This window comes from Rhinatrema bivittatum, chromosome 2 (assembly GCF_901001135.1).
Source record: "Rhinatrema bivittatum chromosome 2, aRhiBiv1.1, whole genome shotgun sequence".
In the NCBI taxonomy this organism is placed as follows: Eukaryota; Metazoa; Chordata; class Amphibia; order Gymnophiona; family Rhinatrematidae; genus Rhinatrema; species Rhinatrema bivittatum.
This window is the reverse complement of record NC_042616.1, coordinates 148,458,624-148,472,572: the sequence shown is the minus strand read 5'-3', so window position 1 is coordinate 148,472,572 and position 13,949 is coordinate 148,458,624. Positions and strand designations below refer to the sequence as shown.

General features: G+C 41.9%; 1 protein-coding gene across 5 annotated transcripts in view; it reads right to left on the bottom strand.

The window, feature by feature from the left end:
* The window catches only part of NEBL (nebulette), a 673,305-nt gene that overhangs the window by 161,984 nt on the left and 497,372 nt on the right, over nt 1-13,949 (bottom strand). For 4 of the 5 annotated variants that reach the window (XM_029588726.1, XM_029588729.1, XM_029588727.1 and 1 more), the window contains one exon: nt 1,093-1,197. The exons of the other annotated variant lie outside the window; for it this stretch is intronic. In XM_029588726.1, the coding sequence (XP_029444586.1) occupies nt 1,093-1,197 (105 nt within the window). The remainder of the gene's footprint in view (nt 1-1,092; nt 1,198-13,949) is intronic. 5 annotated transcript variants of the gene reach the window in all.

Here is a 13,949-nt window from a genome sequence, read left to right as displayed (position 1 = left end):
CTATGTTCTTCCTTTCCCACTTGCCCCCTCTCTCAACACACACAGAATGGGCAAAATGCTCAATAGCACAAGCCCTAAGTGCACTTTCAGCACATTCTGTACTAACTGATAATAAAAGCACAACAGATGGCAAAAGAGTAGTAGTCAGAAAGGCAGTACCCTTCTAGAATAAATAGAAGTTCTGGAAATGAGTTGGGCTGCAGATGAAAAAATAACTGCATGCCATAAATTTAGGAAAAAAGAGATAATGCACATCAACCGTGAAAAAAGCATCACTGATGGTCTCAGTGCACCCTCTTGTGGAAGTATTTATAACTATGACACATAGGGCCTTATTCAAAGAGAACTTTTTCCCTCTCTGGGAAAAATCTGTACTGATGATGGCCTCAAATCTGCACACAGTAACTTTCAAAAAAGATGCAAATCAGTTACTATAGTGAACATATTTAAGTACAGAATAGATACTAGGAAAAACCTTCAGAGAGCCTTCAACCTGATTTCATGCTCTGAATTCTACATAAATGCTCACAAGCTACAAACCGCTCACAAACAGTAAGGGGTAGATTTTTAAAAAGTATGTGTGCACATACTTTTGTTCGTGCAACCGGCGTGAACAAAAGTATGCCAGATTTTAAAAGATATGCGTAACTTGTGCGCACCGGCGCGTCATGTTCCGGTCCGGGGCTGGTCCAGAGGCTGTGTCCACGCCCCCGGAACACCCCTGGGCCGGAACCCCTGGGCCGGAACCATGCCAGCGGCCCCGCCCCCCGGAACGCCCCTGATGACAGGCCGGCCGCGACACGCCCCCCCAGGAAAGCCCCGGGACTTGCGTGTGCTGCCGAGCCTATGCAAGATAGGCTCAGCGCGCGCAGGCGGTGGAAGGGGCAGCTATTCAGGGGTTACGCGCAGATCTTACGCATGTAAGCCTTTGAAACTCTGCACCTAAGTGTAAGAGATAAGAAATTTTCATTATACTCAAATAATTTTAAGATGTATTTTGCACAAAATATCATTTTACCAAACAGTTTTCATGACAAAAACTTATTCTTAGTACAACCATATCAATAAATGCAACACTTAGATAAAGCTTACATTGCTTTGCATTTTGCTGGTTTTCAAAGCATGCTCTAAATACAGCAAATTTGGAAGATCTAAGGCAGGATCATGAAGGCTGTGTACATCCTTCTTGTATTGCACCTGAAAAGCAATATAAACAATAGATAATTTACCAAAATGGACACTGTTATAATTTGCAAAGCAAGGCTATTTTTGTATTAAGCATAAACAGGAAAACAAACAGCCAGTAGGTGGTGCTCATTTATTGCTGAATCAAGTACAACTTACAAGGACTTCCTTTCGCGACAGTGTATGTGTTAACCATTCAGAGCCTTCCAGAGGAACTTAACTTCAACAACAGAAATAACATTTTCTGTTCAAATCAAAATGCAAAAATTGTCAACAAGCACATATGGATTGACTGCTATGGAAGAACTCTCTTTTCATAATTCAATTTTATGCGTAACAGTCATCTTTTTCACCTTTTCAAAAGTTCTCAGTTTTATTCTCAAATTCACTGCTCATTCAATTACAGGGAACAAAGGTTTCTTTTTAAACAAAATAAACTTTATTGATAAAATATAGGGGTGAATTTTCAAAGAGTTACCTGCATAAAAACTAGCATATATACATGTAAGTAGCCTATACCCATGTAATCAGTCTTTTATAACATCATAAGTACATGTGTACGTTATGTTTTATACGAACATATACGTGCAAAAAAAGGGGGTGGTCTAGGGGCATTCCAGAGTGGAGCTCTCATTTCCACGCATAAGTTGCTATTTTAAAAGAGACTTTCGTACATACAGATGAACATTCAAAGGAGTTACTCTTGTAAATATAACATACTATTCTAACAATTTTCAAAAGCAAATTTACCCATGTTAAATGCACTTAATGCAGGTAAAACTTATTGACAATTCAATGGCACATACTGTAGCAATTGTAAAAAGCCCACCTACACGGGTAAACTGCATTTACACATGAAAAACCCAGTTATAAGGGTGTAAACGCTCTTGAAAATTAGGCCCATACATTTAGCAACTTAATCGCCTAATTTTACACCTGCTAATTATCATGAGCAGTTTCTGTCGTACTTGTTTATGGTATACTACTGACTGGGTGGGAAATCTGGGTGAATTGGGGGGAGTTCAGGCTAAAGAAATAGGATGGTCTCAATGACCTGGAGAAGGACTGGGAGAACTGGTGGAACAATCAAAAAACTGATCATTTCAAATTACGTGGCAATGTTTAAAATACATCGATTTGGGGCAACCAAGTGCTACCTTTTTTTTTGCGCATAAAATATACGTGTATATTTTTTAAATTGGTAGGAAAGGTATGCATGGTCAATGCATTGAAATATTCGCTTTCAATGCACTGCATATGTTTGAGAGTAAGCATACATATGCACATATGTTGAAAGCAGTCAAATGCATATTTTATAAACCAAGAGTATCTGATATGCGTGGTTTATAAAATACTATTGTAGATCTCCATGCAGCTATATATATGCGTATATGAGGCAACGTGGAGCTGTTGAAAGTTAGCCTCTCTATATATATTTTGTGAAGCAGTCATTAGATACATTGTACATAACACAAAGGGTAGTTCAAACTATATTACCATCATTAAAATTGCATTGGATACACCGCAATTAAAATAGACAGATCAATTAAATAACTGTTCTAATTGCTTACTGCATAAGGCTTTTATATGCTGAATAGTTGAAATAAAAATGTAAGTAACTGTACTTAAAGTCAGTCAGATACATTGCAATTGAAAAAAAAATATTATTAACATCAAATTTAATTATTGCATTCCAAAGGATCTCACAGCAATTTACTATAAAAAGTATAATTCAAAATACAAAAAATTAAAATAATTCATTAAATTTCATAACAACCAACACAGACCACTCAACCACAACCACCCAAACAATTAATCAAAATCCAACACCACTTCTCACTACACTTCATCATTTTCCAGTAATATTAACCAAATGTTTGGGAAAATAATCAAGTCTTCAATAACTTATGAAAACACCACAATATAAGAACATAAGATATGTCATACTGGGTCAGATCAAGGTTCCATCAAGCCCAGTATCCTGTCTCCAATAGTGAGCAATTAAAGTCACAAGTACCTGGCAAGCACCCAGACATTAAACAGATTCTATGCTACAAATGCCGGCAACAACCAGTGGCTATACCCTATTGATTAACAGCAGTTTATGGGCTTCTTCTCCAGGAGCTTTTCCAACCCTTTTTTAACCCAGCTATACTAGCTTGCCTAACCACATCCTCTGGCAACAAATTCCAGAGCTTAAGTGTGCATTGAGTTAAAAATAATTTTCTCCAATTTGTTTTAAATGTGCTACTTTCTAACTTCATAGAATGCCTCCTAGGCCATTGTATTATCCAAAAGAGTAAACAACCAATTCACATTTACCCGTTCTAGTCCTCTCATGATTTTGTAGACCTCTATCATGTCCCCCCTCATCTGTCTCTTCTCTAAGCTGAACAGACCTAACCTCTTTAGCCTTTGCTCATAGGGGAACTGTTCCATGCCCGTTATAATTTTGGTCACCCTTCTCTATAGTTTCTTCAGTGCAACTATTTCTTTTTTGAGATGTGGTGACGAGAATTGCACACAGAACTCAAAGTGTGGTCTCACTATGGAGCAATACAGAGGCATTATGACATCCTTCATTTTAATTGCCATTCCCTTCCTAATAATTCCTAGCAGTCCTCAATTCTGGTGGTAAAGAATAGAAAAATCTTAAGAAAACCACTGAAAACATTTGAGAATGATGCTTCTCTATCTTAATTTCTCTGGAAGCAGCAACAATTCCAATTGTATATCTTGCTGTCTGGCAGGTAATACAAGGCAGTTACATTGTAGATTAGCATATTAATTTAGTAATGCAGATGGTGTCAGGCCATCCACCAACCTGCTAGTACTGACCCATTGATTCCTAGGTAATTATGATCAGCTGATACCAACCCAGCTGCCCTATGGCCTGCAGTGTTTCTAAACTGAAAATCTTAATTCTTCATCTTCCTTTGAGTCCATCAATGAATGCACAGGTCCAGAGAAAGCTAGTGGCAGGCCTGGGTAAAAACTGAGTCTCTGATTGACACACAAGGCATTTCCACAAAATGAGAAGGATGTGTTTGTTCCAACAAAGGAGACTCCAAGTATCTTGCATGGCTCCCTGTGTGTGACTTTGGTAAATTTGTAGAACATTGACTGATGGTCTATGTATCTCCCTAGAATGCAGTATCTGAATTTATTATCTATATTCTTCTATAAAGGGTATTCTCAGAAAACGTGAAGGATTGTCTCTTCTGTACTATAACCCCTTGAGCAGTGCCTAACTGCTGAGGCCCCTCATGTACATAAATGCACTTAGGGTTATGCCACTATGTACGGCCATCCACACAATGTCAATGTAACAGAAAGCCTCCCCATAAATCCATGGTACGACTGAGTATTGTACTCAATTCTGGCCAACCCATTTCCAAAACAAAAACACAGCAGAACTTAATAGAGTAGACAGACGACCAACAAAAATGATAGAAGGTATGGAATAGCTCCCCTGCAAATTAAAGCTTGACAAGTTAGGGCTCTTCATTTTGATGAAAAGACAACTCGGAAGGGATATGATAGAAGCTTATAAATGCTTGGTGTGGAATGAATAAATAGGAAATGGGATTTAGAGGGCATTTTTCAAAGCAATTTTTGTGGGTAAAAAGCTTTTTATCCATGTTAATTGACTGTCTGAAAATTGGCCACTCTAAAGTGGTTAAAAGTCTGCCTAGAATTGTTGATAGAGCAGATAAGAAATTTTAAAAATAAAAAAATAAAATAAAAACAATGTAAAGACACTAAGAGGAAACATTCATGAGATGTGTTAGGCCAGGGGGAGTAAAAGTACATGCATAGATGATATTTTCAAGTCTGTGTGTGCAGTTTTCCAGCAAACCTCTACCTACACATATGGCAGGTACAAGTGTCCATGCTGACTTTGTAGTCATAGCAATTTTCAGTTTGAAAGTACTGTAGGGAGATATTTCATGTTTTACCACTGAATCACCAAATATGAGTCATAATAACCAAGAAATGTACAGGCCAGTTGCTGACAGCAAGAGAAAGAACCTATGCTCCTAGCAAAACAGCCCTGTCTCAGTAGAAAATAGATTAACTTTAAAACAAAACTGAAGGATACCTTATCAGATCTGCTTGTTTGTCAGTTCCTGTGCAAATATAAAGAAGACAGAAAAATGCAACATCTACCCAGAGAAGGAACCCCTGAAAGAAAAGAAAGGGGAACCTGCAGCAGACCATCAGTCCTGCTATCGAGGAGGGGGAAGACTAGGTGTGGCCAAGAGACTGGGGTAGGAGACCAGAGAGATGAGACACCCTGCTCAAGTGCAGAGAGTGACATGGAGTCTGGAACCGTAAGGGACAAAAGCCAAACCTAGATAGCCCAGCAAGAACCAGAGCCAGAAGCAAGTCTGCTTCCAGGACTACCTGCCTGCTCTGTCAGAACCAAGCCCAGGAAGCAAGCCTTTCCCCTGCTCACCTTCTCCAGACCTCCAGCCAGCATCTGCTTCAGAGATAAAACAGAGGGGATATTGCCTGAACCTGGGACCAGGAGTAAGTAAGGTTAGCCACAAGTATTTATATATTAAGCAGGCTAAGATTTATGGCAGTGGTCAGGGCTGGCAGTGAATAGACAGTATCCAGGTCCAGCACAAGATTGGGGCAGGCAGCGAGCAATCGGTATCTGGGTTCAAGCTAGAGTCAGGGCAGGTGGCAATCCAGAAACAAGCTCAGTATCCGTAGCAGGGGTGAGAACCAGGAATCAGACCAAGGCAGACAAGACAAAGCAAGATAAGACACTGAGGCCAAGGACAAGCAGGGCAGACAGGGCAAAGCAAGGCAGGAATGAGGCAAGGCAAAACAACAGGACAATGAAGCAAGGCACAAGGATGGTGAGGAAGAAGGCACAAGGACAGCGAAACAAGGCACATGGAAGTAGCAACATGCAGCGCTAGGCAGGAGGACCTGTTGTTAAGTCACAAAGGAAAGCAAGCCTGGGCTTCAAATACACAGCCACGTGATGTCATTAGGAGGCACTGGTGCAGGGCTTTCCCACTGTGTGGCCTTCATAGGCCACTGAGCTTGCAGGCTAGAGGAATGTCACGACTGATAGCGGCCCTGCCGTGTGGGACTACTCATGGCATCAGGGCGGGCTAGTGGCATCCTGTGGTGAGCGCAGCCATGACTGCCCCATGACCAGCTAAATATTACAGTACCCCCTCCTTCTAAACCCCCTCCCCAAGCGTCTTAGTTTAGGCTTCTGGAAAAAGCGCTGATGGAAACTCCGTAATTAGTTGGGGGGCTTGGACATTGGAGGTGGAGTTTCGTGTGTTCTCTTCAGGGTCAAAACCTTTACAAGAAATTAGGTACTGAAGTCAGTTCCGGGTTCTTCTGCAGTCGAGAATTTCCTGGACCTCATATTTGGGGTCAACCTCTGATTGTTATCTCCATTGGTTTAGGAGGAGATCATGATGGCCCTATAAAGAATAAAGTTTTGAGGAGGGAGATATAGAACACATTGTGCACCTTAAGGGTAGGTGGTAATTTCCCTCAGTAATTACTGAGTGAAAGTCTTAACATACCCTAGGAAAGATTTATTCCACAGCATGTTAAGTCCCGTTTTATTATGCATTTAAAAATGTTAACAAACTGCTCTCAAACATTTTTAGCATAGGTTTTATTATATAGGCCCCATGAAACTTTATTTCTAATTGCTAGCTTATTTATTTGTTTAAAAATCTTATATTCCACAATTTCCAATAATGTAGTGTTCAATGCAGAGTATAAATTCTTAATATAACTACATAATAAAATATTAAATACAACAGCTGTATTAACGAACACCACAAATTAGCCCTTCCCCCAAATGCTTCCCTAAAAAGAACAGCCTTTAATTGTTTTCTAAAAACTTGCACATCCATCTCTGTGCACAACTGGGCAGGGAGAGAGTTAAATAAAACTGCAACTACATGTGAGAATGCTCTGGTCCTCGTCGTCTGCAGTTTATAATTATTGTTTCCCTGATGCTTATAACTCCCTTTCCTTTGCTCCCTCTCTCCTACTACTCTCCTATCCTAATGATTACTGTTTTAATTCTCCCACCTTCTTGTAAGTACAGGCTTTCTCTTCTTGTTGTTGTTCCAGGCATTTCTTCATGATCTGTCTCCTTCCAAATCCATCTTGGCACAGTTTTTTTTTCTACCCCTCCTACATTTATTTCTTTACTTAATCAAGGTCAATATTCAAAGCCGTTTAACTGGATAACTCACAATAATAATTTAGCCAGATAAAAAAGAGATGCTCCAGGGTGCACCTATGTTATCAGCTAATTTAGCTGATGTTCAGAAATAAGTAACTTTAGACCGGCTTTAAAGCAGTTAGCGTAGCTGGATTTAAAAGAAGTTTGGACAAATGTCTGTAAAAGTTCATAAACTGTTATTAACCAGGTAGACTTGGGGAAACTCACTACTTTTCTTTGGGCATTAACAGAATTGGCTCTATCTGTATTTTAGGAACTTGCCAAGTTTCTATGAGCTGGATTTCCCACTGTTGGAAACAGGATACTGGGCTTGATGGGCTTCAGTTTGACCCAGTATGGCACTTCTTATGTTCTTATGCTCTCTTCTTTGGCCACTGGCTGAATGATCTCTCATCAGTGGCTCTAACTGGGCCTCTCCCTATAATTTGAACACCAGTAGAATAGGCTTCGCTAGGCAGTCCTGCCAGATGTCTGCTTCTCATCTTCAGCTGCAGTGAAAGGGACTCCACTAATGGCCTTCCCGGGCCATCTCCCTTTCTTTTTGACTGCAGTGGGATGGGATCAGCAGTGGCCAGGATCTTGTGGTAGCAATTTTGCCACCCTCCCAAGGTTTGGCACTCTAAGTGACTACCTAGTTTGCATAATGAAAGCACATTCGTCGGGACCCCAAATACATTGCATTTGTTTTCATAGGGGGGAAACCCGATTCATCCATTAGTTGAATTTGGTATTCGTTTTCCATTAAAGTTGGAAAACACAAAAAAAAAAAACCTTTCCCAACCCTTTAAATTTAATTAACTACAACTCTCCACCCTCCTGACCCCCCCAATACTTGCCAAAGTCCCTGGTGGTCCAGCAGGAGTCCTTCAGAGATCTCCTGCACTTGGGCCATCGGCTGCTGGTATTCAAAATGGCGCTGATAGCCTTTGCCCTTACTATGTCACAGGTACTGGTGCCATTGGTCGGCACCTGTCACATGGTAGGAGCACAAGCTGGCGCCGGCCATCCATTGCTCCTACCATGTGACAGGGGCCGACCAATGGCACCAGTAGCCCCTGTGACATAGTAAGGGCAAAGGATATCGGCGCCATTTTGAATACTGGCAGCTGATGGCCCGAGTGCAGGAGATCGCTCCAGGACCCCCGCTGGACCACCAAGGACTTTTGGCAAATCTTGGGGGGTCAGGAGGGTGGGGGTTTTATTCGTTAATGATACGTTGCATTCGTGGGGGTTCGCCATACGTTTCTGGAACCCACGAATGCAACGAATAGGGACCTATACGTTGCGATATTGCGCATTCGTTCAAAACGAATGCACATCTCTAGTGTAGAGTTACACAGACCTTCACCTGGATCTACATGAGTTAATGAAGGCACTTAACGTATATTAAGACCTGTATTAGCCCTAAGACAGTTTATTACACAAACCCCATGAAGAGAAATACAGCGTACACATATGTATCTATCTATATATTATTACTTAACTTTTCCTTGACTAAGGGCTGGATTTACTAATACCGCTGGGCTCTTGAATCCCATGGTAATTGGGGGGCAGGGAGTGAAATGGGGGGGTGGTCCTGCGATAGCCGGCAGCATTCGCACCTCCGTGGTGCGATCGCTGCCGGCGTCGCGCCAAATAACTACACCATAAAAGGTGTAGCTATTCAGCGCGAAACTGACAACAATAAACAAGCGTACCTTTCGCTGTCGGCGGTCTTCGTGGCGTCAGCCCCGGTGCCGCCCCAACTCCTCCTCTTCCAGGGCTGATACCGCCTCGACTCTGCCCCCATCTTGGTATCACACGCGATAAGGGACTTTTCGCGTGTGAAACGTCCCTTATCGCATGCGATCCGCTTGGTAAATGACCCCCTAAGTTTGGAAACTATTCTATTTGAGAGATTATTAAGCTCTGGAATTCATTGCTGGAGGATGTGGTGAAGCTGTTAGTGTAGTTCCTAGAAGAAAGTTCATAAACCATTATTAAGGTAGAGGTGGTGAAATCCACTCTTTATCCCTGGGATAACCCGCAGCATAGAATCTATCGACCTTTTGGGATCCTGCCAGGAACTTGTGACCTGGATTGGAAACAGGATACTGGGCTTGATGGATCTTTGGTCTGACCCAGTATAGCAAATCTTATATTCTTATGTTCTTTTTGTAATCACATTTACTGAGCTGTGGTTGAAATTGAAATGGAATGCACTTCTAATTCATTTGAGGAGTCTTAGTAAGCTATGATCCTTTTAAAGGACTGAGAATAAGATGTTGTACTACATGAGCTTTTGAGACCTCACAAATGCCTTCTTGAACTTTGAGGGAAAGTTAAATGAAGACTTCACTGTACACATCCTCTGCATATTAGAATTTATAAATCCACAGGAGAAACCGGCATCTATTTCCACTTAATAGGTATTTGATAGCTTAACTAAAGCCAGAACCAGATACAGCCAATCATTCTGCAGAATATGATATTGAGCTCCATTTCTTAAATATCCTAATCATTTCCAAGTGAAGTAGTCAAGCAAATATTTGAACTTAAGCCTGCAAATGTGATCAATTACAAATCCCTTACGGCAACAACAATTTCACAGGAGCTCCCTGAAAAGCACGGATTGCACTCACTTCATACCCTTTACTATTTTCTGGCTCATTAAACTAACTTTCTCTTTATATGCACTACAGCTTGGTCATCCTGCATTTATGCACTTCGAGGCCACACACTCCAAAACAAAACATATTTAATTCAAAATGAAGATATTACAGTACGTTATTAACACACGCTTGAGAGGATGATTTGCAGTCCCTGGGTCATGCTACAGTAACTGTGTTACAAACAGTTTTGTTCATGAGTGCTAAAGGAGTGCTTAATAAAAAGCATACATTCTTATTATAGCAGCCGCCAATGTAAAGTGCTTTTTGCATAAATAGTACTATATCACATTATCATTTTATTATTTATAATCACCACATCAGATACTAAAAGTGCATAAACACATGGCTCTACTCAGCTGCTATGGGTTAGCTTGGAGGCAGCATTTGGACACTTCAGTTAATAGAACTTCTTAAAAATGCCTCATTATATTTATTTCTTTTCTTAACCATATCTCAAATAAACCATAGGCTCTGAAACACGGGACTCGTATCTTTATTGTGACACATGACTCATTATTAGAAGTGTATGAATACATTTTCTGCTGCATCAAACCAGGCAAAATTATAGCCTGGGCAGCTTCTGTGGTTTGCAGCACAATATTCCATGCCTTTTTCCATTATACTGCACTGTAAAGGCCCCGGTTGAAGCAAACTGTGCTGTGACTTTGCAGCAGATCTGGCCACATCCAGTGGATCTCCTATGGAGGAGTTAGCCGCAGCTGTGGCCATTTTGAGAAAAATTAGGTTTCACGAATAAATCAGTGATTCGCAAGATACTGTGAAATTTCCAAAGATTTTACTCATAAACCTACTTTGAACTCCACGATGATCCCCATGCTGTTAGATTTCTTCTATAAATGCTTATTTTCAGTGCTTCCAGTGTTTTCATACAAATAAATTGCAATCACACATCTCAATGTGATATTTACATGGACCCTAATTTAAATAGGGAGAAACGGAATGTTTTTTCATTTACAAAAAGTGCTGGGCCTCTCCGAAGGGGGTGGGCCGGGTCAGTGCCATTCTACGCTGTCCTGGGGAAGCATGCGCCAGCAGCTGGCCAGTGCACGTGCAGATTACTTCTGCTCCAGAGGAGCAGTAATAAAACAAAAACAAATTAGTAGATAGGAAGGGTTTAGGGAGTGGGGATGAGAGGGGAAGAGGGAGGAAGTTTAGGTGGGGGGGAGGGAACTGAGGGAGCTCCAGTTGCATCGCCACACATATTAATGGAAAATTTGCCTCCCCCCCCCCCCCCCCCATGCACGCTGCTGCATGTGCACGTATGGTGCCGGATTTTAAAACCTATGCGTGCGGGGTACATTTGTGTGTGCTACCCGGAGCGCACAAATGTACGCCCGATTTTATAACATGCACACGCAGTCGCACGCATGTTATAAAATCAGGGGTCGGGGCGTGCATGTTGCTGGCTTTTCCCGCGGCCTCGGAGGGAACTTCCCCCCCTTCCCCCCCCCCCTTTCCCCTCCCTTCCCCTACCTGTCCCGCCCCCCAGCCCGAAAAAAAAACACCCCGGTACCTTTATTTCAGAAGTTACGCCTGCCAGAGGTGGGTGTAACTTGCGCGCGCTGGCCAACTGCTGGCGTGCGATCACCTGGCCCAGTGGCTGTGGAACGGCCTCCGGCCATGCCCCTGGACCACCCCCGGACCACCCCGCCCACGCCCCGCCCCCGGACCGCCCATTTTTTCAAGCCCTGGAACTTACACGCGTCCTGGGGCTTTACGCGCGCCGCCGGGCCTTTTGAAAATAGGCCTGGTGTGCATAACCCCACCTACATGCATAAATCCACCTGGATTTACGTGTGTAGGCTTTTAAAATCTGCCCCATGGATTTTAAAATCCGGCGCACGCATGTTATAAATCTATTTATTTATTTACTTATTATTTATTTATTTTATATAGCGTCAATCTGTAAGTCAATCTTAATGGTGTACAATGTTATAACAATGAAAATTACAATAATAAATTACAAATTAAATTGTTAAAATAAAGAATATAAAATAAAACTAAAATTGAAAAATAAAAGAGCATAGAAGGTAAAAAGCAACTAAAAAATGGTCTTAATATTATACATTGCAAACATGCCTTGGTTGCTAAAAGAATTTAAGAGTCGTATGCCTTTTTAAAAAGCCAAGTTTTTAAATCGGCGTGCTCCTTTTAAAATCTACCCCTTTATTATAAGTAACTGTCCCCCAGCTTTTCCAGATAACATGATACATGACACCTACAATCAATTGCCCACCAACACATTTATGTGCTCAGACACTTAAATTAGGGCATTTCAAGTTTTAATTGATGCTTTATTTTATGTTTTTTGTTTTACTTGTTTGTCATTTTTATGATTGTGAATTTTGTAATGCTTATTCAACAGTGGAAAACTGCAGAATAGATGTAAAATTAAAATAAAATATTGAGAAAGGACCTGACTCTACCAGAACCATTCTGTTGGAAAAGCACTCTCAACTCCCCCCTGCACAGATGTGGACACAGGAATTTTATTCAGCCTAAGACACCTCCCAAAGGGGAGTGTCAAATCTCCTTAAACACACCTACTCTACTCTAGCATCATTCACAGTGGCAGGATCTGTTGAGATCACTCACTTTACGCTATCCAGGGGAAACTATTCTAGTAAGCGTCAAATGTAGGGTGGCTTAAATCATGGCATTATTAATTCCTTTTAGGTATCTGAAGGTCTATATCATATCTCCCCTGTCTCTTCTCTCTTCCAAGGTATACAAATTAAGGTCCTTTAGTCTCATCTTATATGTCCTTCTGTATAGACACCATACCATTTTGGTTGCCTTTTCTGGAATGCTTCCATTCTATTTGTATCTTTTTTGAGATGAGGTCTCCAGAACTGAACCAATACGCCAGATAAGGCCTCACCAAGGATCTGTACAGTGGCATTATCACTGCCTTTTTCTCTCTGGTTATGCTTCTTTCAATGCAGCCCAGAACCCCTCTAACCTTAGCCTTGTCACATTGCCTTGCCACCTTCAGATCATCGGACACTATCACCCTGAGGTCTCTCTTCCAATTCTTGCATATTAGTCTTTCACCCCTAGCTGAACTCTATCTCCTGGATCCCAAGCATACATGTAATCATAGAAGGAGCTTTGACTTTATATTCAGGCATTGTGTTAAGAACCAAGAAACTTAATTATCACATACATCGCCTGTAAGCAATGCTCACAACAAACTTGAATGTTCATATATGCTATTGCTTATGATTCTAATAGGTGGATTCCTGGCTCCTTGGAGTGCAATCTATAGTCCTAATGGCATTTGAAAAGTGAGTGCTGACATAGAAGCCTGTTTGGATATCCCTCCTCTCCTGTTCAGAATTAGAATACTGGGTATCTTCAAACATGTGTTATGACGAGCCCTGCGGGCCCTGAGGAGGAACACAGAGGTGTGATCGTCTGCTCCTGGGAGAGAGTGAGCCCTTGGCCCACAAGACACGCCCCAAGGGAGGTGAGCGAGTGCAGGCACGGGCGTAGCAAGTACTCTGAAGATGGGACGAACAGGGTCAGCCCCCCGCTGTGCTACATGCACAGTGATGTCAGACGGGCAGAGAGCTGAGAACGAAGAGACCAGGAACTGGAACTGGAGACTCCGGATCCTAGAAACAAGAGAAGAGTCAGAGTATATAGAAAAGATGAGGGCTCTTGGAGACTTGGACGAGCCAAGTACTCTTGGAGACTTGGACAGCACTGTCCCTCAGGGCGCTCTACACAGCCCTGTCCCACTGTGCGTCTTACACAACCTGGAAGGCTGGTCACAGACCACTCAGAGAGCGGAATATGCACAGAACGGAGAAGAGGATCCAGACAGTGCTAGGGAGAAGTCCAGCTGGAAG